Here is a 26,431-nt window from a genome sequence, read left to right on the forward strand (position 1 = left end):
GAAGAGAACAAGAAAAATATTATAGATTTCAGAGACATTCTCCACAAAGCTGTGTGACATCACATGGCAAGGAGGAGTTTGCCTCAGATCTCGTTCATCATGTTCTTGTTCTCTTCAAGATATTTGTTACCAGTTCATTTCCCAAGCTTTATTTCTGCTCCCCAGCATACAGAAATTATCAGAGTTCAACCCAGAATAGATAATACCCTGTATCCCAAAAATATCAGAAAAAAAAATACAAGATTAAAATACTACAGAACTGTAGTGACTTTTCATGTGTTTGTCTGCCAGCTAATCAACTACTGCCTTGCTACAAACTGACTCTAAGCCTCAGTTGCAAGATTTGAGTGTACAGACTACAGTACAGTATAAGTCCTACCTGTAATACCTTAAATTTGGAGAAGTGAAGGCAGTTGAATGCAGTGTTGGCTTCTGAGTACTGAAGACTTGGTAAATACTGTAGTGTGTTCTATCCACATTATCCCAAACTGGCTGTCAGGCCAATGAAACCCACTTTTATTTTCAAATTAACTTAACATACTGTGTTTTCCTCACTGGTTTCTTTTTGGCTTGATGTAGCAGTTTTCTTGCTTGCAGAAACAAGTCTTCCCAACCACAAAGAAGGAATAAAGATAATAATTTGTTAACAAACTCCTGTATTTAGAAACAGTTTAACAAATGTCATTGTCAGTCTGCATCAGATCATTTCCGTCAAGTCAATATTAATTTAATTTCTCTACAAAATACTTTAGGAAAAACAATGAGTATCTACAAAATGTTAAATAAAAGGACAATGGAGGTTGTGGCCCTGGACCACCGTACTGTACAGGTATGGTACAAAACTTGTGTTACAATCCACAGCCTGATCATCATGAAAGACACGTTGACCACAGTTAACCCTTGGGGCTGTACTGTGGCCTTGTGGGCCGCCCGCCCTGCACCACCCTCGGTAGAGGTGCTTCTAGCAGCAGCAGCAGCAGCAGCAGCAGGTGGCCCAGCATAGCCCAGACTTATACCTAGGCTCTAGCATTTGCTGGACACCACCTGAGGCCTGGTGTGGCCTAGGGATGACTAGAGTCAGCGTGGGTCATCCTTTTTATCCGGGGGCCGTGGGTGAGCCGGCGAGGAGCCACGCATGGAGGGGATGAGAGGCGGAGGCAAACCAGGTCCAAGGGGTGGTGGTTGAGGGTGACCTGGAGCACCTGGATGTGAAGGCCCGTGCATAGATCCTAGACCAGGCGGATGCATGCCAGGGGGCCCAGGACCCAGTGGAGGACCACCTTTCAGCAATGATGATGCCATATGTGAAACTGAGGGATGATGAGGTGGAAGTAATGCTGATGTAGGTGGGTAGAGTCCACTTGGAACTCCAACTGCTAGGTGACTACGCTCAAAAAGTTCCCTAGCTGCAGCTGCCTGCTGCTGCTGGTGATGCTGTTCTCTATAACGTTCACTTAGTATCAATGATGATAGAGGATTAGCATGTAACATCTGTTCTTCTCGAAGGCTCATTCTTGGGTCACGTAAAGACTCCCTTATTAATGCATCACGGGCTGCTAGGTCATGAGCTCTTACTGCAGACATTTGTTCTTGGGCAGACCGATAATCACGGAAGGGGTCTGCCCATGCTGCCAGATGTGAGGGACCACCTCCATATGCTGAAGGGCCTAACAAACGAACACGTTCCAGGGCCGAATTAGCGGAGGTGGTGGCCATAGTTACAGCCAAAGAGTGTGGTGGCAACATCCCCACAGATACTGGTGGTTGTAAAACAGATGGTGGAACACCATGTGTTAAGTGTCGAGGAGGTGCTTCTTTTCCACCAACAATCATCACCTCGTCTTTACCTTCTAACTTAATACGTGGATCCAGTGTTCTAGATCCTGGTCTTGAGCCAGGTCGGGAATCTGGTCTTCCTTCTGTTTTCATACTTGATGATGGAAGTGGCAACTGATTAGAAATATGTGAGGGAGGCTGTTCTTTATGATCAGGGCGAAGTGGGGACCGTGAACTATCTCTACGGGGTACAGCACGGTCGTGACTAGCATCCAAGGCACGAGCTACCCGATCCTTATCAATTTCAGCACGTCGCTCGCGTTCTCTTTCTCGTTCTTCTCGTTCTCTTCTTTCTTCACGTTCTCTTCTTTCTCGTTCTTCTCGTTCCCTTTTCTCCCGTTCTTCTCTATCTCTACGTTCTCTTTCCTCACGTTCCCGATTCTGTCTCTCTTCTTCACGACGTTCTCTTTCATACATGGCAGCATCAGGTTTAACAGGCCAAGGACCACCATAGGGTGTTGGAGCACGTAACCTGTGTGGATGAACATGTCTGCTTTCAGTTATAAATGTCCTTTTTATAGGAGAAAGTCAAAATAGATTATACATAAAAAATTCATAAATGGTAGTTTACCAACCTCTAAAAGAAAAAAGGTGTTTGAGACTAATCAAGTCAAAGTGTAATACATGTAACTAGTGTTAACTTGGTTACTCAACTAGGTTTCCTGCCAATGTTACCTATATAAAACATGGTCTCTCATTACCTAATTCTATTCAGGAGATAATTATACCAAATAAAAAAGCAAAATTAGTAAACACCAGAACAAGCAAACAATAACCAAGATATTTACTGGTCATACAGAAATATTAATTACCAATAATTGAACAATGTAGGATTTTAGATTTCTCCCAGATTCATATACAGGTACAATATAGGGACTTGTTATTTCATGGTACAGTACAGTACAATAATTCCATCTCACTCTCACAATACTTTACATTGAGGGTCTACTGTAGCTGGCTTAAAGCTTTAGGCATGGCAAGTCATAGGCTGTGCAAGACTTTTAGATAATATATCCATTACTGTTCTTGTAAACTAAGAGCCACCCTATATATCAAATACGTTTTATGAGCCCTTTTCAAGCCAATAAGTTTTGTACAATGAAAAAAATATAATAATTTGCCAGTTAGTGGTTAAAACGGCATCAAAAAGTTCATACAAGACAAAGATTAAGTTCTGACATAACCCTTCTATATTATTTAGCATTAACCATGAAAAGTAGACTTACCTCCATGCATCATGAGGTGTGGGTTGTGGTACAGTAAGTCCTGGTGGCAATGTTTCTCTAGAGAACATTGAGCCGGGCGGAGGCCCTGGTATAGATGTTGGAGTCACACCCCCGTGGTGGAATGCTGCTGCTGAAGGGGAAGGTCCAGGTGGTCCTCCTCCAGGATACCTTGTACCACCAAGGCCAGGCACAGAGGGTGTGAGGTGGGCATGGCTTAGCAGAGGAGAATCATAGCGGTGTGAAGGCCCCGGCCCAGCCAATAAAGAAGGTCCCAAATCAGGTGGTCGGGGTAAGGTGGGAAATATTGGTGCCCCAGGGGCAGGACCTCCCACACCAGGTCCCGATGGAGGTCGAAAAGGATCTGGACCTCCAAGTTTTGCACCAGGCTTCTCTGGTGTCTGTTTCTGTTGGTGGTAATAGATTTCCCAAGCAATGCGCACATGCATTGCATTCCAACGACCCGTCTTCTACAAGGAAGAAACAAACAATATTTAGGCAATTTAAGATTAAAATGTGCATTGTTTATATTAAATCTTCAACAAATAAGACTTCTGACAAATATAAAACAAATCTGAGAAAATTTACAGGAAAACACTAACCACTGGTTTGCGTTGACTTGGTTCACCAATCTGTGGAGAAAAAAAATGTGTTGAAATAATGTATTTAACTAAACATGTATGCAGTTTTCATAATTAAACTAATAACTAATATGCTTCCAAAAGCTTTAGTGCAATAGTGTAGTGCATGTATCATTTGATTAAAGAAAAAGATTACATATATAGTCCAATATATATATATATATATATATATATATATATATATATATATATATATATATATATATATATATATATATATATATATATATATATATATATATATATATATATATATATATATATATATTTTATGCAGTTTAACAAATAACAACCTAACAACCTTTTCCTGCTATAATGTTGGGTGGCTAAAATTAAGAGCAAAGCAAACACATAGCCTCCCTACATTCACTGTCATTCATTCATTGTCGTATAAGATGTGTTCTGCTATGGTAATCCCCTTCAACAGGGCCCCAGACAATAAGGTATATACCTATCCTATCTCAAATTCTCAACCTGTCTTCGATATGTGAGGCCAGGCCCTTGGGTTGATTTCTAAATTCCATGGTGTACAAGGGAAGTGTAGATTGAGCACGTCTCATTGTCAGGTATCACCCTTACGTGTACTTCTCCTACACATCACTGAGTAGTAAAACATATACAGTGCAGTATACACAAGAGCCTGAACAATTATGATCAAGAATAGTCTTCAAAGATTACACTTAGCAAGACTCACACAAACTTGTAGCCTAAACATCAAGACCTTCTTTTTTAGTAGAAGCAACTATGAATAGTTGCAGTACAGGTATTTGTCCAGGACCTTTGAATAGTAAGTGAAAATCGATGGTAGCCACATCACTTTAATATTACTATACCTGTACAATATAGTCTGGATTTACGCGGTTTTTGTTTACGCGTTTGGTCATTTACGCGGTGCCTTGCCAGAATGAAATGCTTTAATTACGCGGTAAATTTCATCATTTACGCGGGAAGCGGCACGGGCAGGGTGCGCACAAGGTCGCCCAGTCATCAAAACATTACCGAGTTCTTCACCCACCACAGCCGGCCCAAGTCAGTGATAGTGAGGAAGTGGACTTTGAGGGGTTTGACAAAGAGGCCCTGCAAGCCTCTGTGGTGGATAGTGATACAAGTGATACAGGTGAGGGTCAATAATCTGCCCTCTGCCTCGGAACCAACCCCCCCGTCCCCGTGTGCACAGCCATCTTTTCTACTAACGTAAGTGTTAAAAAACCTATTATTGATATTTCTCTTAAATATTAATTGTGTGTGCATACCATCATAAAATTAAGATGTTATTTTTACTACAACGTACGTATTGTGTCGGAAAAAGTGGAGTTTGGGAGTCGGCCCAGTCTCTACTGTATTTCAATTAATCCCATATGTTCTGTTATTTCGTTTATGCATTTCTCGTTTTATGCGGACCTCCACGGGTTCAATTGACCACGTAAATGCAGACTATACTGTGCAGTATTACTATGCTAAGATGTTCTAAAGATGGAAAAGATGACAAATATGCAAAATATGATAAAAAAAAGTTTCAGGCTAAAGATATATAATTTAGAGCTACAACTTACCTTAGGTGCCACAGAAGACAGGTGAGAAGGTGGAGCAAAGGTTGAGGTAGGAGGATGCACTAGAGGGGAGAGGCCAGGAGGGTAGCTGTTGGCCAGGCTGCCTCCTGGCCGGTACAAACTGCTCTCCAGCCCTACTTTGCTCACTTCCTTGAACTAATGAACATATTAATTGTTAGTGATGTAAAGCTTAAACACTTTTTTTACAAAATATAGACAAAAATCTCATTTTATATACTCAATTTTGAAAAAAAAAATCATTAGGCATAGTCATGACTCCTACTGGTTGTAATGTATTTTACCAAAGAAATGTTCAGTTGAATAACTAAGTATTTTAACACACACACAACCACCACTTGGGAACTGCCGTGTGAGCTAAAACACCATGTGACATTAGACCCCCTGGACAACAGTGTCATCGTGCTAATACCTGTATAAACCGCCTATCAAAAGGCACTCAGTACACTGGCCCTATCACCTCCCTCTGATCTTCATTACCTCTCCAACTATCAGTTTGGAGAAAGAAACACTACACCATCTTGGAATAGATCCCATCCATGTGCAGCTGTGGTGTTAGACAGCTGCACTAGACCTACAAGACCCACCCTGCTGTAGTTTCTGTAACTTGCATGTTCACCACTTGTTTGTATTGAATTTTTTTTTTAAATATCCCAATGTCATCTTATGTAATCTATGTCATTTCTGTTCATTGTGTATGTTCAGCCTTTTTCTTCTATTTATACTTTAATAAAATCATTATTTTCAACCAATAAGAATCACACAATTAACTACAGAGAATGAATTCTTTTAATTCTGCCATCATCTGAGTCACCTTAGACATAAGCCTTAGCCTTTCCATCAAGGTTGACCTTAGTCCGGGGGCCACATGCTGAAAATTTTGAAAAGTATGACCGGATGGATATAAAATTTTCATGTTGATTTTATGATAGTACAGTATAGTCCTTCTCCAACTTCAAAACCAATGGTGGACATGTGAAAGCTCTTGCACAACATTGTTTTTTTTTTTTAATATCATTTGTAAAGCATACCAGAAACGAGACTAACGTGTCCCATCCAGTAGCACTTAAATAATATGTAATATGCAAAAATTCTAATAAATAAAGTAATTAATTGATGCTTTTACTTAATAAGTAAACCATAAAGCAAACAATGATTTTCAATAGTTACAAAAAGTAAATTCAGACTTTTTCAATAAATGTTTTCCTTTTAGATTAGACTCTGCTTGACTTTTAATTTACAAATGTGTCTTGTTTATTTTACTTGACTGGCTCTCATTATTATTTTCACAAAAATATACAAATAATACTAAAATAATTACCATAGTTCAATTGAAAAAAAATGGCTATCAAGATAAATATTGTACAGTATACATGTATATAAAAATATGAAAAACAAGGTGCACATTTCATTAAGATACAGGCATTGGTTAAGAGAAAATTTCATACTAAACAATAACTTTCACATACAATACATAATATGATTGTCAAAAGTATATACAATGTATGAACAGTATAATGCTACCAGTATATAAGTACAGGTACTGGTGACAAATTCTGCACAATGATTTGCGACCCTTATTTATGTTATCAGGTTGAAAAGTTCATGTCATGAAGCTGTACCCATTTAAAATCATCTTTCTTTATATCATCACTTGAAGAATAGTCATGAACTCTTCCACATTTACCTTGTTCTCCAAGACGATTACAAGCAATTGTACACAGTACAGATGCTTTACTACATGAACAAATCTTTAAACATTTGCAAAAAGTTAATGCCACACACTGGGGGTTTACACCATTAATGGCTTTAGAGTTCCATTTGTAAATGTCCATCCAAAATTAGTAGGTGAAGACAAATCAAGTAAGCTGTCTTGCAAACTGAAATCTGGTACAAGCTTCTCAAAATTTGTTGCTTTGCAGAATCATCAGTAGGAGGTAAAGCACACAAGTCAGATTTTGTAGAGAAAAATAAATGAGCTCTTAAAACATATAGAGCACCAAAGTCTTTGTGTCCATAGAGAGCCACCATAGATGGCATCTTTGTACACTTCACTGCTGACTGTAGGGGATACTTCATTTTCAAATGCTGAGAGGTGAGGAATCATGCCATTGAGCTCAAATGCTGCCTTTGCTGTTTTATTCTTATGCCTGTGTAACAGTCACTAAGGCCATAAGCCCTATTTCATAAACAACTCTTGAAGAAAACTATGAATAGGGAGAAAATTTCCCCCTTTTTCATTCCATAAGCTTTGAAGTTGTGGTATTTTATGAAGATGATATAAGCATAAAAGAGCAACATGTGTCACTTGACTGAACCACAATATCAGTACATCCAAACTTCTCGGCTGAATATGCCTAGTCACTATCTGAGTATCTGCCTCTTCATTGTCAGCACAAGCAATTTCAGAAACACAGCCAATGCTGTGCCCAAACCTGTTCAATATTCTGACTAGATCCTTACATCTTGTCTGTTTCAGGCAATATTCAACACCTGTTCAGATTTCTCCTTTGAAAGTCTTACTCTACCATACTCTTCAATTCCAGGTTCTGTATCACTTGAAAGCCAGGCATTCTTTTTGTTGCAACTTCATAGGATATCTTCAAATGAGTTTCAGAAATGGCAGAACACACACTGTTCATGACCCTTCTTCAGCAGCCTTAGCCTCATCCCTTCATCAAGATACTGAGTAACATAATATGTACCATTATGTATGAAGTGTGTGTCATTTGTTTCTCCATCATTTTCATCTGATTCATTTTGAGGTTGGCAATCATCAAGTTGCTGTTGCAGTTTAGCAGAAATAGCACACATCTTGCTTACTGGAAGTTCTGAGGAGCAGACTAGGTAAGGTTGCCTCTTTGTGTCACTATTTGTATGATGAATTAAGTGTTGATGCAGTCTGTCCCCTCTGGATGTCATAGCTTTCTTAACACTATGCAGTAATTCTTAAGTAGTTGCCTACATCTGTCTCTAAGCTGAGTTTTAAAAAATAGGTACATTTTCTTCTTTCATTAATGCATATTCTATCTCTAAAGTATAATTCTTGAAAGGCCTGGACTGGTCAAATGGATTTACAGAGGTATCAGAAGGGGATGTTTTAGGGATCTTTTTATTGATGTTAACTGAATACACATACAGTATGTTAACATTTAAACAAAATTTATACACCAGTACTGTACAGGGTATATCAAAGTGCAACTCTCATTTGGAGGTAAATCAATCATTATAATTATGATATAAAGAAATGTATAATAGCACTTAGCCATTTAAAAGTTGTATATATTATTATTATTATTATTATTATTATTGCTTGATAATTTTGAACGATTTTATAATTACTTGATCAATTACTGAATTTTATATCACTGCCACAGAGAGTTAGTGTAAACCATAAATCATATACAGTATACAGTAGGCTCTCGCCAATAACGACTTCCACAATAATGTTTTCGACAATAACGTTAAGTTACAATAGATACCCATTTTCGATAATAACGTCTGGATTTTCTTGAATAACGGAGATTTTGCGGGAAGTGTCCGAGCGCATCAATGATAGCGTTTGCTTGCCGCCATGTTGATGACGTAGTTGTCCGCTCCGCCTCACTCTCACACACGCTCCGTGTAATACAGCGTTGCGCCCCATGTGAGATTTTCATCTCTATAATCAGTGGTTACTAGGGTCGGTGATCAATACTGGCTTCCACATTTTTGCCTGTGGGGGTTAGGGGAGGTGGTGGAGGGAGTGATTTGCCCGGGAACTTTTAAAGTGAATGAGAAAAAAGATCCCAAAGCTAAGAGACAAAGCCACAAGAAGTGTACCTACTCGGTCAAGGATAAAGAACAGATTGTTGAGCTCATTGAAAGTGGTGCACGGAACATTGATATTGTGAGGAAACTGAACTGTCCTGAGTCTACAGTGCGAAATATTAAGTGGAACTTAGAGGAGACCAAGAAGAGTATTGCGCTGGCTAAGAAATATTTCGGAAGTGATGGAAATGCAAGGCGAGATATGACTGATAAAAGTGATAGAAACAGGTTGTTAGTGATAACAGAGCATTTTCTTGTGAAATGGTTAGCTTGTAGAATGAAAGACAGTGCAAGTCTTAGCGGCCCTCAGATACGGGACAATCATCACACCAAGCAACTCAAAAACTCACCCAAGCTAAGTGTTATATTACTCGAACTCTTTACTTTGATGATTGAATAACAATTCTTTTTATTTCAGCTAACAAAAAGTGTTAGGAGGGTTTCTAATGGGAAAAATTAGGTGAAATTCTTGGGGCGGCGGCACCAATAAACCCTTTTTACATGTATTTTAATGTCACACAAATAACATTTTCGCTAATAACAGCATTTTTCAGGCACCTATTAAACGTTATTGGCGAGAGCCTACTGTAGTCTGGATTTAAGCGGTTTTTGTTTACGCGTTTGGTCATTTACGCGGTGCCTTGCCAGAATTTAAATGCTTTAATTACGCGGTAAATTTGGTCATTTACGCGGAGAGCGGCTGAAGGTCCAGACGCGCAGCGCCATTTTGTATTCAAGCGGCCCATGCTTGACCATAAGCGGGGGAAAGCGGCACGAGTAAGGTTGCGCAGTATGTCGCTGTTGCGCTATCGGTGACGTCATATGACGTATGGGACTGTGATTGGACCACGCATCCTTACTGCCCTCCCCCACTAGCTGTGATTGGTTTAGTGTAATATGACGTGCCCTGCCACCAGAGAGAAGAAGCAGCTGACCTACCCGCGTCAGTCGAGTTGTTCCCAGTCACTGTGTGTATACTGTGCTCTATTGTGCCCGCTAATTTCGCAACAATGGCATCCGCTGGACCCCCCACCACAGAAAAACCTTGCATTACCTGGACCCAGCCGCCCCAAGCCAAAGAAGATACGACGTGCCCTCAGTTACGAAGTTAAGTGCAAGATTTAGAAAAAGGAACAAGGCAAGTTAATAATCATATTATAATATATATATATATATATATATATATAAATATATATATATATATATATATATATATATATATATATATATATATATATATATATATATATATATATATATATATATATATATATATATATATATATTAGTAATTATAATATGATTATTAATATTACTATTGTAGTATTTTGGAGTAAATGCACTTTATATTTCTTGACACAGTTCATTGCCTTAAGCTAGTAACATCATCAGCTACACTCTGGAAACTACCACTTGCAAAAAAACTGAAAACAGATGTATTTAGCCAGAGTATATGCCAAAGTAACAGTAAGTGGTCATCGATTTGTAGAGGGTCCAAAGGAACCCTAAACATCATTTCTCTCCAGTGTGCACTGTCACGAACAAAAGTAATTGTTAGTTACATCTTCACAGCTTCACTCTCACTTGTGATGCTTGAAATACTGCATATCTGGCAGCTCTGTGTTTCATGACAGGGTATATTGTAGAGACAACGGGAACTATTTCCACCTTGCGAAAACTTACTGGCAATCAGTGGCCACTTTACGCTGCTAGTGAATCGGCCCTGGATATGTTAAAATTTTCCCCAGCAAACCTAAGTCCAAATTTAAATGGACAATAATACACAATTGTGCCAGGAACACATAATAAACTTTGTTTCACTGTAAGGAGAACATCGGAAGATAAATATAATTACGATATTAAGTTAGCTCGGTGTACACTTATAGTAGGAAGCAATTATTTATTCTGGTACAAGACTTTATATTATTTCTATTAAATTGAAAATCGGTTTTAAAATTCAATAGTAAATTATAAATACTGTATAAATAACATTCAAAATGAGGTCCAAAGTTAGCCACATCCAGAACTTAGTAAGAGGGCATTCAAGGCTGTATTGTTTTACCACAAGGCAAGATAGGCAAGATACTGTAAATGACCTCCCATGAGATAAAGTTAAGGTCAATAATTACCATGGAAGAAAAATGGCAAATCAAGATTCTCATAGCGGTGATATAATGAGGGCTTATTACACAATTATTTTCAGAAAAGTTGAGGATTGGTATTTGATCTCAAGCACATGAAAACCTTGAAGGAATTGTTAATAAAAATGTTAAAGAAAAACAGCTAGATTAATGGAGTAGCCAGGCTGTACATTTAATCAAAATACTGTGCTGGGTTACATTTATTGTAATTTTCTTATATTTTTCTCATCATTGTAGAGTTCATCGATATTTTTATTTATTTATTTTTTAATCAACAGCTTTTGGATCAAGCATTGGCTAATCCAGCTCAGGCACAGTTTCTGGTTCCCAAGGCAATAGCCCGCTTCCGTGGATTTGGTGGAGTCAGGATTGAGGATGATATTGTTGTGACTGCCGATGGCATGGAAGACAGGGTACTATTCCACGAACGAAAGTTACAGCTGTTTCATTTGCAATATAAATTTAATAATAATTAAATATATGATTGACTTGGCAAGTGGAGGCTTTACCACTCATTTCAGGATAGTTTACTTCATTGGCTCCTAAGGCCTAATTTGTAAATGAGTTATATTTTATATCATATGTGGGTATACAGGATTCACTGTTTATCACACATTGAGATATGGAGGCAACTTTCTGTATATATTGGATGATGGCATCCCACAGAATTTTTTCAGAGTTGCATATATGGAATGTTGTTAGGCTCATCAGTAGTGGAGAGCAAATCTTGTTTGCTGCCACCTTTATCACCTTGGTCTATGTTTCTTGCCCTCCACACCCCACAACATCCACGCCCCTCCACAACCACACCCATCCCTCTACATGTCAACACCCTCCACTTCCAACCCTGCACCTTCATGTCATGGGAAAGATTGGATTGATGTTGAGGTATACTATAGAAGCAGTTACTTTTCAGGAAAGTAGATAATCGACTTTTCGGGGAAGTAGATTATCGACTTTTGGGGAAATATTACCTTATTTTTCAAAGTAGATTATCATAGGAAACGGGAAATTTGTATCACAGAAAATGGGAAATATCTACTTTCTGGGAAAGTTGGTTAGCTACTTATCATAGAAAACGGAAAATTTGTATCATAGAAAATGGGAAATATCTACTTCCGGAAAAGTTGGTTAGGAAATATTTCCCAAAAAGTCGATACTCTACTTCCCCAAAAAGTAGATAATCTACTTTTCTGGAAAGTAGATGTTTCACATTTTCTATGAAACAAATTTCCCCTTTTCTATAATAATCTACTTCAGAAAATTAGGTAATATTTCCCAAAAAATCGATAATCTACTTCCCTGAAAAGTAGATAATCTACTATCCCGAAAAATAGATAATCTACTTTCCGGGAAAGTAGATAACCAACTTTCCCGGAAAATAGATATTTCCCATTTTCTATATTACACATTTCCCGTTTTCTGTGATAAGTAGATAACCAACTTTCCCAGAAAGAATATATTTTCCATTTTCTGTTATACAAATTTCCCGTTTTCTGTGATAAGTAGATAACCAACTTTCCCAGAAAGAATATATTTTCCATTTTCTGTGATACAAATTTTCCGTTTTCTATGATAATCTACTACGGAAAATAAGGTAACATTTCCCCAAAAGTCGATACCTACTTCCCCGAAAAGACGATAATCTACTTTCCTGAAAAGTAGATAATCTACTTTTCGGGAAGTAGATAACCAACTTTCCCGGAAGTAGATATTTTCCCATTTTCTATGCTACAAATTTCCCGTTATCTATGATAATCTACTTTGGAAAATTAGGTAATATTTCCCCAAAAGTCAATATCTACTTCCCCAAAAAGTCGATTATCTACTTTCCTGAAAAGTAGATAATCTACTTTTCGGGAAGTAGATAACCAACTTTCCCGGAAAGTAGATATTTTCCCATTTTCTCTGATACAAATTTCCCGTTTTCTATGATAATCTACTTTGGAAAATTAGGTAATATTTCCCAAAAAGTCGATAATCTACTTTTTGGGAAAGTAGATATTTTCCCATTTTCTATGACACAAATTTCCCGTTTTCTATGATAAGTAGAAAACCAACTTTCCCAGAAAGTAAATATTTCCCATTTTCTATGATACAAATTTCCCATTTTCTACGATAATCTACTTTGGAAAATTAATATTTCCCCCAAAAGTCGATAATCTACTTCCCCGAAAAGTGGATTATCTACTTTCCTGGAAAGTAGATATTTTCCCATTTTCTATGATACAAATTTCCCGTTTTCTATGATAAGTAGATAACCAACTTTCCCAGAAAGTAGATATTTCCCATTTTCTATATATATATAGAAAGTATATATTTCCCATTTTCTATATATATATATATATATATATATATATATATATATATATATATATATATATATATATATATATATATATATATATATATATATATATATATATATATATATACGGTATGTATATATATATATATATATATATATATATATATATATATATATATATACACACACACAGTCGGCCCTTAACATACGCGGGTTTATAATACATGGATTTGCAAATACGCGGATTGCCCCGCCGGAGGAATATTCTGTACATTGAAGTAATTGAAGTACATTCAAATCGCGCGCCAGTCAACTCGCGCGCGGCACCGAACACTGGACATCGCCGCTCCCGCAACCTCTCACTCACACACACACACACACACACACAGCTCTCCCTCACTCAGTCAGTCTCGATGTAACCACGCTTGTGTTGACATCAGCATTGTAGTTGCAAAAATATTACATTTCCATGAATGTATTATATCAAGCACAGTATGAATAGAATATCACTAACATAAGAGTATTTTAACCGAAAACTACTAAAAAAACGAGTAACATATCTTGAACATCGGAAGGTTAAGTAAAGTCTCTTGTTTTCGTCATGTATTTTATCCTATTTTACATTGAAATACATCACGTTTCAGCAAAACTACTATTTATTTCTGAGAATATATTCATTCAGGCACAGCTTAGGTAAAATATACATGTGCTGTAACATTTTTTTAATTGAAAACGATTCGAAAAACACGTACCCTCTAGCCCTGTTCAAGGAGAAGACTGGGAGGAGCTGTTTTGGTGCTTAAGACGATGACAAGGAAAATGATTTTGATGGATTTTAATGAAAATATTCAGAAAGACCCTGGCAAGGAAAGCGGCTGCTGAAGGCTTCCAGGACATGGCAGAGGAAGAGATTAGGGAGCTAATTGAAGAGCACGACACTGAGCTGACCGAGGAGGATCTACAGGAGTTAGTAGACTCAGGCAAGGAAGAGGAAGCGAAAGAGGATGAGGAAGAGGAAGAGCACCAAGAAATAATGTTGGAGAAGTAGGGGGAGACGACCAGGAATATTGAGGCACTGAAAAATCTGGCCTATAGTATGGACCCCTCCATGGTGTGTGCCCTGAAATTCATGCGAGGGATGGATGACGTTTTCGCTCCATACAAAAACATCATGGAAGAAATGAAAGAAAGAGACGACAACTCCCCATCACCATGATCTTTGATCACCGAAGGAGAGATTTAACACCAATCAGTGGCGGCAGTGAGGAAGCAGCTGAATCCACCGTCGCCCCCACTTCACCACCCGTTATGGAATTGAGTGACGATGAGCCCAATGACCCCCGTCCTGTCGCCGAGGATAGGAACTGTACAGTAAAGTGAAATTTTTATCTCTATTTGTTTAATAGCTTTTCTTGCCATGTTTATTGTTTGTAAAAATGCACAGCACAGTACAGTTCAGTACTGTACATAGGAAGTGGAGGTGCAGTTATTCACAAAACATTTGTGTTTGTTGTCGACAGTAGTGACGGTGAGGAGGCGGAGGAGGGAGCGAGTTGGGAGGAGTGGTGACCTTGGACTCGGAAGCAGGGACGAGATGCCAGCCAGTACATTATGGGTGTATTAATTGTTTTTATAGCTATTTTTGCATTTGAATATTAAATACTGTACATTACGTTTCAACAGAACTACCATTTATTTCTGAGAACATGGAAATGTAATATTTTTGCTGAAATGATGTACGTATTACAGTGGAAAGTGACGAAAGCAATGACTCGCTTTCTTTCGTTCAAAAGATGTTACCGTAATCGCTTTTCGAATGGTTTTCAGTTGTGGGATTATAAGGCTAATGATAGGATAGAATATTATTGTAATACAGTACGAGTACAACAGTTTTTTAACCGAAAACCATTCGAAAAGCGATTACGGTAACATCTTTTGAATAACGAAAGAAAGCTTAAGTCATTGTTTTCGTCATAATTTTATCTCCTTTTCCACTGTAATATATTCGTCATTCCAGCAAAAATATTACAGTTCTATATTTATTTCTGAGAAAACGTATATTCATTCAGTCACAGTTAAGGTAAAATATACTTGTGATGTAATATTTTAATGAAAATACGGTATCGTAGTTTTCTTTTGTTTCAAATTTAATTAACAAAGATTGATGTTTCAAATGTAATGAACAAAAATTTATGTCCAGTATCTATAAATAAACTTTAATAAATGAATACTTTATGTTTTACATCGTCCTGTGCTACCATACCATGGATTTGGCTACTTTGGGCTTGCTATGATGACGCAAGAGATCTGCCCTGGCAACTGTACCGACACTCACAGCGGGTGGTGCGTTGGTGCATCGTTTCCATTGTTTACTGGTAGTTACTGGTAAATATTTTTCAACCTAACGAAACTATTACCCGTTTAGAGGTCGACCCCCAATTTTTTGCCCAAAAATTTGGTCTTAAAAACTCGAACTACACGGGTATATACGGTAATGGACATATATATATATATATATATATATATATATATATATATATATATATATATATATATATATATATATATATATATATATATATATATATATATATATATATATATATATATATATATTATAATTTTAAAAATTTTCAAGTAAATAATGTTGATAAAGTTAACATGTGTCTTGTGTCTGTGGCTTATGCAAGCCAAAAAATTAAGTCAAATATTGTTTACCAAGACATACAGAAACACATGTTATAGGTGAAAATTATATATCGGAGTCATACTTCAACTCTTCAAATGAGAGCTACTTCAGATTTGGCCCCCTGACTACTCACATAAGCATAGATATTTTATTTGATTTTAGTCTTATGACTGTCTGGACTGTGTTGCAAATATGAAAAGATGAATTTAAAGTAGTACAGTATACAGCACTGTGCTTATTCATATAAGTCATTTGGCTCATTATCTGCACAAACTGCTATGGAGACATAAATCAAGATGGAAACTAAAGCTACTGTATCTGTACTAAGAGAATATTACTACAATAAATCTATCTATTGTAGTAATGGACCATTAACCATGTTTAAATAACATTGCAATTATGTTTTATTTTAAAGAAAGAAAAGTCTACTTACCATTGAGGGAGATGCTGAATGTGAGAAAAGACTGGACGCAGAAGGTGGGGGAAGAGGTGGAGGAGGAGGCATATGAGGAAGAAGGTGTTGATGAACGTGTGTATGTTGGTGTTGGTGGTGGTGCATCTCAGCACGTAGAAAGGCAGGGGGAGCACCTAAACCCCCTAAACTTGCAGGACCAAGACCCAAAGTACGTTCTTGTTGGGCTAAAAACCGAGAGTCCAGCTCCCTACGTAGAAGATCTGCTTGGCCTGCAAAAACTAATTCTTGTAAGCATTTGTGGATTTACATACTTGTGGGCAATAAATTAAAGAAATTAATACTATAGATCAAAATAAACTGCATAGAGAAATACAGTATACATGGTAATTTGCTACTTGAGGGGATTAAATATATTTGTTCTCTGTCATCATCAAACATCAATACAGTTTTGTACTATACTTTCACTTTCTCTGCAACTCTATCAATAAGTCTAATACTGTACATAATCCAATTTTTTTTATTCCTTAATCTTATTCAGTATCAACTCAGGCAAACTGCAAGTCATATGATTCCAGAACAATGTTGATCTTCAGCAACAAAGAGACCTTCTCCACACTACAGTATGAAACAACAACCTTTTTTGTGCAGGAGCAACAGCTACCTACTCAGCATAGGGACCACTTCTCTCCAAAAATTTGCTTACCTTCTTCTAACACTCCTCTATGACAGAAAATATTCCCTTAAAATGGATAACACTGTACCAAATCTACTATGGAATACAAAGAAAATCCTAAACTAAATAGCACTCATCCGATAACACCATAAAATATGACAGGAACACTTTCATTGGGTAACATGATACAAGTTATATTTTGGAATAAAAACAGGTATATGCCCTGAAATTCCACCACCTACACTATGGAGTACAAGTATAACTTACCACCTTAAATTGAGATTTCTATCTACTGTATTTAGCTTCTGCAATACTACTACATTCAATGCAAGATGTGATAATGGTAATAACTGTGATAATTTTACTTACCAAGGGGGTCAGGGTTCAGGTGAGAAGGAGGAATAAGGGAAGAGGAGGTAAGTTGTTGCGAGGGGTGTGGAACAGGCGGTGCGAACATGCCCGTAGGCGGCAAAGGAGCAGAGACTGGGGGAGGAGCAAGGGGAGGGAATGAGGGCAACGGTAACGGCGGACGACTCAAGGAAGATAATCTGGCTGAATTGCTAGACGCTAGACTGGATACCGAACTGAAATGAGAGTCAATCATTTAGTCATACCAAAATAAACACTTTCTTACCAATTAAATAAAGCAGTTTAATCCTGTCAAATATTTATCATTGTACACTATAATAAATAATACCATATAATAATAAAAATAAAAGAGTACTGTACTGTACTATATAGCCTTGATGATAAGGAGAACCTCGCATTTTTTTTTATTTTTTTTTTTACTTTCAATATGCAGTACTGTAGGAATTGGTATTAACATTACTAAAAACTTATTTTGTCTTGTTTAAAAAAATATACCATTTCTATGGAATGGCTACTGAAGACAAAAAGCTTTTGTTCTTCCACCACTTTTTAAATAACTACTGTACCTGTATTAGCTTCAGAGGGAGAGGAAAATTTGTCTTTGAACTTTGTTCCCAGAGACAGATTCATTCTGTCACTAATATTGGGAAAATATTTCTTCGCTCTTTGACAGGAGTGGAAAAGACTAACTTCTCCACAACTTTCCCTCTCTGATATTAAGGAAACTAACTTCTAAATTGGAAGGTCAACTGACTCGACTTTAATGTTTTACTGCAAACCTGACAAATGAAAATCAAGACTTGTTTCAAATTGCAAGAACTTTGCCTTAAAAAGAAATCTAATGACTCTGAGTATTACAAAAAAAACATAATCTATGATGAGGACATTTCAAACTAATGAAAACATGTTTGAATATTATAACATACTTTTTATAAAAAAAAAAATTTTGCATGCATTAAACATATTTATTTATGTACTATAAAGCAAATAGTGAAATAAAAAAAAAGTCTGGGAAAGTCAGAAGTGAGTTCAAAGGGTGTTGTACTATACTGTAGTGTATACATTTACCAGCACTCATAGCAAAATGACATTGATGATTGAGTACATCTATTGACTAGTAAAGCATTTTTGTGTTCAGTTTTGAAGTTTAGAGTAAAAATTATTTTATTTTACAGCTACAATACCATATACAGGTACAAGGGTAAAAGTTGTTCCTAAACCCTAGCCCTCATTTTCCAGTAATCCTGTTAGCCACCAAAACCAACAATAAAAACAGAATCTCCCAACAATATATTTCAACTAACACCATGACAATCCTATTTGTGGCCAGACCCTAACATTTAGAAGTACGTAAAATCACTAAGGTGGACTGAGATATGGTCTATTAAATCAGGTATTCCTCTGACATACACAGCAGTTAGTCACCTCCACTGCTAACACACTAGCTTACATCAAAAGGGTTTTAGCCAATTGTAATTAACTCCTGCCAATTGGCAGAAATAAAGGCAAAAATCCAATATTACCATTAATACAACACAACCTGTCGTGGCCCAATCTATAAATGCCCTGTGAGCTAATTACATATAACTACAAAAACAGGAAATGCTACTGGCAGGATGTTTTTTTTTTTCAAATGGCCAGTAGCTGGGAAGTAGGGATTTGCACCTACAATCCAATATCTATATATACTGTACTGACTAAAAAGCTGAATAGCATTGTGCGTACTTGGCAGTGCGATGTCACAACTTGTTAGCTTCCTACTTTAAATGGTAACATAATCATAAAATAAGTTCCCAGTCATTGATGTCAAGAGGCCTTACCCCCAAATGTAAGTGTTATGTTATAAATACGATTATTAAATGTTCCTTTTGAAGCAATTTTTTAAACCGACATACAGTATTTAAACACAATTTCAAGTTAATTTTTTAAAATAAATACAGTAAATAACAAACCTGGGCCAAGGCCGTGATAATGAAGGTATCGATTGTCCGCTGCTTACAACTGAACTTGCCGAACTGTGAAAGTAAAACACATTGTGTGTAGTAAACATGTATGTTATAATATAGAACAATAATAATAAATAAAGCATCTTACTAAAAACTGGGAACATAATCCGCTGAACCTCATTAAAATAAAAAGTACAATGTAAATACTGTAGGCATTCATAGAACCCTATAATTATGTATGACATTACATCAGGGGTTCCCAAACATTTTCCAGTGCTACCCCATCTAGTGCTATCGCTTGTCCAGTGCGACTCTGTCATTATATATATATATATATATATATATATATATATATATATATATATATATATATATATATATATATATATATATATATATATATATATATATATATATATATATATGATATGTTTATATTATCATAGCTGGAGGTATAATTATGTGGTTAAAAACATAACATAAAATTGTCTAAGTTACAACTCTGTCATATTTCATATCTGACATGTGTGCACCATCATTTGATTAATTTTATATACCCAGGAGTATATAAAGTTAAGCAACATAGCATACAATTTTCTACATTCAAGTTTGATATACGGTTACGGCAATGACTTTTTTTTATAAACACCACTGATGAAAAAGCTGCTTCACAGACATAGGTGCTTCCAAACTGTACCAGAAACTTGATAGCTCAATTTTTAACTGCTGAATGTCTCTTTGATAAACTAATCCAATACTTTGATATGTCATCATAGATGTCAAAATTCACCCTTGCCTCATTGTCAGCCTGTGTCATGGGTTGCATTAGGCTTACCCACGCAACCAACTCCAAAGTTTGTTTTACCAGAGATAAGACGCCCGGCGAGGCATAACTGGGACATGTATTTTTCAATTAGTGTATGTCAGCCAGCCTTTAGGGGGGTGGGCAGTGAAACAGTGTTGTACTGTTCATCGCTTCACACCCAAAAACCTCATTTTAAGTAGTATCCCCTGAGTCATGGGTTAGTTAAGACGTCGTCTCCATCCTCTCCCTCCTGAAAGGGGGCGGGACACCACACCACACAGAGTACTCCACCGCCACTCCACTCCGTCCTGTGAACCGTCGTCGACACGAGACTAAGCGTGTTAACCTAGGTTGTTATCCCCGTGGAAATATCACGTGTGGATGCCTGGTTGCGACAAGAGCAATCCAGGCTGGCCTATCAAACCTACAGTAAATGGTTAATTAATTCACGATTACAGAGTTCTCCTGCACGACACCCGTCTACCGTGACCGTGATCGACACGAGACTAAGTGTGTTAACCTAGGTTTGTTATCCCCGTGGAAATATCACGTGTGGAAGCCTGGTTGCGACAAAAGCAATCCAGGCTGGTCTATTGCACCTAATGGTTAATTCAAGTCACGCTTACCAGTTCTACTTGCCGCGACAACCGTCCAGTGACTGTCAGTGACGCGAGACTATGTGTGGTAACCCAAGAGTACCTTTTTGTTGTTATGGCCGTGGGAAGAAGTTCTTGTGAGGAAGCCTGGTTGCAACAAAAGCAATCCAGGCTGGCATTAAATGTATCACTTGAAGAATTAAGGCTCTGTTAAGTTATACCCATAGTAGAGTAATCACATGTGTCCCCAAGTTAAAATTCTCTTTTAGAAGATTAATTTTATTACAGCGTGAACGTGAGTGAATCATATATCCATGCAAATTGTAAATCATTGTATGGAAGCTTGACAAATAAATGTAAGTGCAATTATCTGCCCGTATCTGTGATCCTATCTTATTATTACTGAAGGTAATGACTGATTGGTTATGACATAGTATAACCAATAACTTAGATGGATGTTGAAAATTAAATGAATTCATTAAATCATCATTTATCAAGTATAAATCATGGAATGTCGAGTGGTGGAGTGAACTTCTACGTAGATACGCCATAATCTCCTGTAAGTAATCAGTGTAAAGGTATCGGACTCTACGGTAAGAAATAAGAAATACGACATATTATTATCCTTATATAATATACTCCTACTCCTACTACCACGGATTCATACCAAAACCATGACAGCCTGTAATTCTGATTATTTCAAACAGGAAAGAGCCACACTGTTTTACATTTGTCATAAGCAGAAACTGAACAAAATTAAAAGATTCAGTAAGCAACTCAGGGAATCTATAATTGAAATTTTCTGTCCGCATCCATGGGAAGTAGAGCGTGAACTGAGCTGAGAATAGTTCAAAGATAGGAGTGTGGATATTCTGTTGCAAACTATTATCAGGACAAGCCTGACCTAGACTGACCTGATATAATGAGAGTACTGTACTGAAAATGCATTAATCCCTTGTCCAAAATTTTGGGTCCCAACTTAACGAGACAGCACCAGTCAGCCTTCAGTCCTTGACACCGGGACTAAAAATAAAAATCATCATGTGACCACCAAAAGACCCACGTGACTCCAGCGACCCCATGAGCTGAAAGGGAACCCAGCAACCCAAAGCTCTATGCGACCCCTTATGAAGTATCTTGCCATTTGGGGTCACGACCCTGTGTTTAGGAGCCACTGCACTACATAATGACTTACACACGAGTGTGGTGACGGTTATGGCAACACATCAGTGAAACAACTTAACAATGACAAGAAAACATCATTAGAGATAATGGCAGAGTACAATACACTTCACTACGTAGGAAAGTTGAATAACTCTTAGTGATTATTCCTGAATCTTGGCTGGACCAGCAGTTTGGGTGTGTGACTCACATACATTAACAGTTTAAGCTGGATATACATTCTAAACCACATTGTCTCTGGTAAAATGTCAGATTCTGCATATGCCCATGTGTTCGTGACAGGTGCGCGTAAAGTAAATTGAACATAGTCCAGGCATTCTGGAACGCGTCAGACAATCAATGGTACGACGTGTACAGGCCTGCATTGAGGCAGAAGGGGGCAACTTTGAACATTTCCTTTATGTTGTAACAAAGAGGGGCCACACTGTAGAGATCTGTGAATAAATGATTACAAAAACCAACGGAGGTTTCACTTCAAATTCACTCCCATTAATACATCTTAAATGTGTTGTAACATGGAAACTATGCAGTATCTGACATTTTACCATAGAGACATTGTGGTTTAGAATTATCCAAGGATTTCATCCTCCAATTTAATGTACTCTTTGCTGAATCACCCTTATTAATATTGAGTTGGCTAAAACTGCTCTGTGAAAACAAAGGCACAAGGATTTTTTCATTGGATGAAAGTTTGTTATTTAATTGGTTGAAGGGCATGACGATTATGCTAGTTGAACAGGTCGCACCTTAATTATAAAATTTTATGTGCAGTATAGAGATATAAATGCTTAAGTCACTGAAGTATACTTGCATATCTCCAATCGTTCAAGTGTTTATATCTGAGGCAATCTTATGTCAACAGATTACACGAAATTAAAAAAAGATATTCTTTAACAACTAACACTTGAAAACAGATATACACAAACATATGAAATGACACAATTTACAGTTAATTTAATTACCTGTAGGGTGAAATATGATGATCGTGAGTCCTCGGCGAGTGTCTTGCAGAAGAGGGTATCACTGACTGTAGATGGGGTGTAGAGACCTTTGTGGCAGAAGGTGGTGTAGAGCGAGTGTAGCCTGGCTCTATCTTTACAGAAGCTGTGGCTGGCACTGGATGAGGAGGGACACTCGAGTTCTTATTTACCGGACTTGGTCGGGCTGTCTCCCCCGGTTCAATCTTCACCCCATAAGGTAAAGAAGGTGCTGCTGGCCCTGGAGGTGGTCCTGTTACTGGAGCTGAAGGCACAGTAACTGGACCACTCGGGGTACTGGGGGTTGGAGGTTTAACAGAAGCAGCAACAGGTGTAGCCCCTATAGGGGATGGATGTGGTGACCGTACGTGATTGCGTGGTGATGCTACTGGACTTGGTTTGACACTATTATAAAGTGTGTGGTTGTGCTGTGGTGTGGGTGACACCAAGGCACTCACACTATACTTGTTCACCGATGTGCCCACCCCCTGGCCACCCCCACCTCCCCCACCCGCTGGTCCATTGCTTACCCGACTACTGTTGCCCACATGATTATGAGTAACACTGGTGGAGGTTGTGGTAGTTGTGGTTGTGGTAGTAGTAGTAGTTGTAGTACCTGTAGTTGTAGTAGATGAGGCCACAGGCTGAGGGAGGTAGTGTGGTGATGGCGAGTGTGAGTGTGGTATATGAGCAGATGGTTGTCGGGGTGGTTGTGGGGGTGTAGGAGTGGGTGTTGTAGGTGTTGGAGTATGAGGTGTATGAAGTGCGGGTGTGTGTGGAGTATGTGGTGCTGGAGTGTGTGGTGTATGTGGTGCTGGATTGACAGTAACTGCTGATGTCACTGTGGTTGTATGAGGTGTATGATGATGAGTGTGAGGGGTATGTGTTGTGGTAAGTGGAAGTGATGGGGTAGTAGTGATGGGGCAGTGATGGGGTAGTGATGGGGGCAGTGATGGGGGTAGCGATGGGGGCAGTGATGGGGGTAGTGAAGGGGGCAGTGATGGGGAAGTGTGTTGTGTGGGAGTTTGGGATATATGTGATTGATGGGAGGGCAGATAGACAGGTTTGTGGTCCCCTGCTGTGGTGACAGTTGGGGGCAGGGCAGAGGTAACAGCACCAGCACTTGGGGGAGGGTAGTTTGCAGGGTAATGCCCCACCTCTACAGGACCGTTGCTGCAACAAAATACAGAAATGTTCAGTTAGAAGGATTTTTTTTATGAATTTATTTTAGCATTTTCCAAAAAGTAAATGGCATGTTTCACAATTTTAAATATTGTATTGTATTCTTTTAACTAATAGCCTTGCCTTATAATGCCTACTGCTGAAATGAAATGCAAATACGCTATGTTGTTACATTTTCTTCTCTTTGAGAGAGTTAGGTTATATTTACCTATAGTTAACGGACATATTACGGATTTACACATCAACTATCTACAATTATACATACCGCAGAGGGATTAGAACACTACACATCAATTCAAATATTATTACTAGTTAAGTTATAAAAAGTATGTCAGTTTAGTTATTAAAAAACAGCAGTTGTACTATACGAGCTATCAAATAAGGGTATTTAGCAAAAATTTTAAAATATCGTTTAGTAATTAAATATCACCTGAAAGTGTGGATAGAATACCATATACTGTATGTGGAATGTTTACCTGTAAGGTGGATGATGAGGATGTTCAGGTTTAACAATTATAGGCTTCGGTGGATCTGTGATATTCAGGCCCGTCCGTATCGATGCTGTACTCTCCCCAAGGCGACCCTCCACAGAAGCTGCAAAAATTAGTTGTCATTATAATAAGAAATATTACACCAAGATAAACAATAATAGTAATAATGTTTATTAGCCCAAAGAGATGGTGTACAGGCTTATTCCTTGTGCTGCACTTCTTACTGGGATCCTTAAGTTCCCTATGTATGATTGGGTATGAACATTCAATGATAACTATATCTGTTCCTTAAACAAAACTAAGAGTTTATTCAGGAAAAGCTTAGTAAAAATATATACTTAATATTAACTCTTTCCATCTAATTATTAAACTGTAGTGACCTAATCACAAGCTGTAAAGGTAAATTAATACTGTACTGTCATGCTGAATAAGATCAGAACCTACACCGTGAGTGGATGATCAAGAGGCCCACCACAACTCCATGCTTTATATATATATAAATATATATATATATATATATATATATATATATATATATATATATATATATATATATATATATATATATATATATATATACACACATATATACATACATACATACATACATATATATATATATATATATATATATATATATATATATATATATATATATATATATATATATATATATATATATATATATTCAACTTTGCAACAAATGCACACTTAATGTCAACATTCACATGAAGTAGTCTGACACTCAGAATATATTTTATTTTTAGTACAATGTTGTCATGAGTTGAACTTTACTCTAAGAGGTTCACTTGGCATCAAGTTTATTGCCTAAATATTGTCAGACATCACCCTTTAAAAGATAAAATTTGTTGCTCAACATAGAAAAAACTATACATGCTTTGAAGTTGTAAGAAAGGTAAGTGGCAGTGTGGCCTTGTGGGTGGGTGCCAAGAGTGTGTAACAGAAATTTCCTGCAAACACTGACATGACATGAACCATTTAATCTTCTCACCTCATTTAAATCTTGCCCTAAGTATACAATTACAATCTGCGTTTTCTTAGTGTACAAAGTTTGTCTTATAAAATATGTTGTACTTTTACAGTAATTTGATATACTGTACTCTGTGTCATACATTCATGTACAGTGTGAGCAGAAATATTAAAAAGTTCACATCACATATATCAGAACTGTACAGTAATATAATATGAATATTGTGTAAAAAAAAATATGGTGATCGAGTACAGTAGTTAACACGAAGCTCATAAACTATAATAGTGTAGTACAGGTATAAAATCCTTGTCTATATCTGAATGCTCTCAGTGTTTGTTGCTCTCAACAGTATGTGTGTTTCTCCCATTACATTACTTTATGATACACGATGTCTCCAACTGTGCCTATAACTGAATGTTTGAGATTTACTAAGCCTTGTTCAAGGTCTTTACTGTTACCTGTACTATTTGTGGAGTTCTGTTTGGTGCCAAAATCAGTCACTTTTCTCCTCGCGACACAAGCATACAAAACAGAGGTGTGAAGATGAAAGGAGGTTAGTTCCAGATAAATGTAACTGCATCTTAGGCG

At 37.4% G+C, this 26,431-nt stretch overlaps 1 protein-coding gene across 3 annotated transcripts in view; it reads right to left on the reverse strand.

The window, feature by feature from the left end:
• Window positions 1-643: 643 nt before the first annotated feature.
• LOC121867151 (proline-rich extensin-like protein EPR1) overlaps window positions 644-26,431 on the reverse strand; it is a 53,180-nt gene continuing 27,392 nt past the window's right edge. The window contains exons 3-12 of one of the 3 annotated variants that reach the window (XM_042366903.1): window positions 24,838-24,957; window positions 23,165-24,352; window positions 19,626-19,688; window positions 17,674-17,888; window positions 16,650-16,900; window positions 6,083-6,139; window positions 5,254-5,406; window positions 3,662-3,691; window positions 3,063-3,529; window positions 644-2,308 (exon numbers count right to left, since the gene is read on the reverse strand). In XM_042366903.1, coding sequence (XP_042222837.1) covers window positions 1,078-2,308; window positions 3,063-3,529; window positions 3,662-3,691; window positions 5,254-5,406; window positions 6,083-6,139; window positions 16,650-16,900; window positions 17,674-17,888; window positions 19,626-19,688; window positions 23,165-24,352; window positions 24,838-24,957 — 3,775 coding nt within the window. In that variant the 3' untranslated portion in view covers window positions 644-1,077. Of the gene's footprint in view, window positions 2,327-3,062; window positions 3,530-3,661; window positions 3,692-5,253; window positions 5,407-6,082; window positions 6,140-16,649; window positions 16,901-17,673; window positions 17,889-19,625; window positions 19,689-23,164; window positions 24,353-24,837; window positions 24,958-26,431 lie in introns of all 3 variants that reach the window. The other 2 variants (XM_042366902.1, XM_042366904.1) reach the window with 2 other exon arrangements.

This window comes from Homarus americanus, unplaced genomic scaffold (assembly GCF_018991925.1).
Source record: "Homarus americanus isolate GMGI-L3 unplaced genomic scaffold, GMGI_Hamer_2.0 scaffold6317, whole genome shotgun sequence".
Lineage (NCBI taxonomy): Eukaryota > Metazoa > Arthropoda > Malacostraca > Decapoda > Nephropidae > Homarus > Homarus americanus.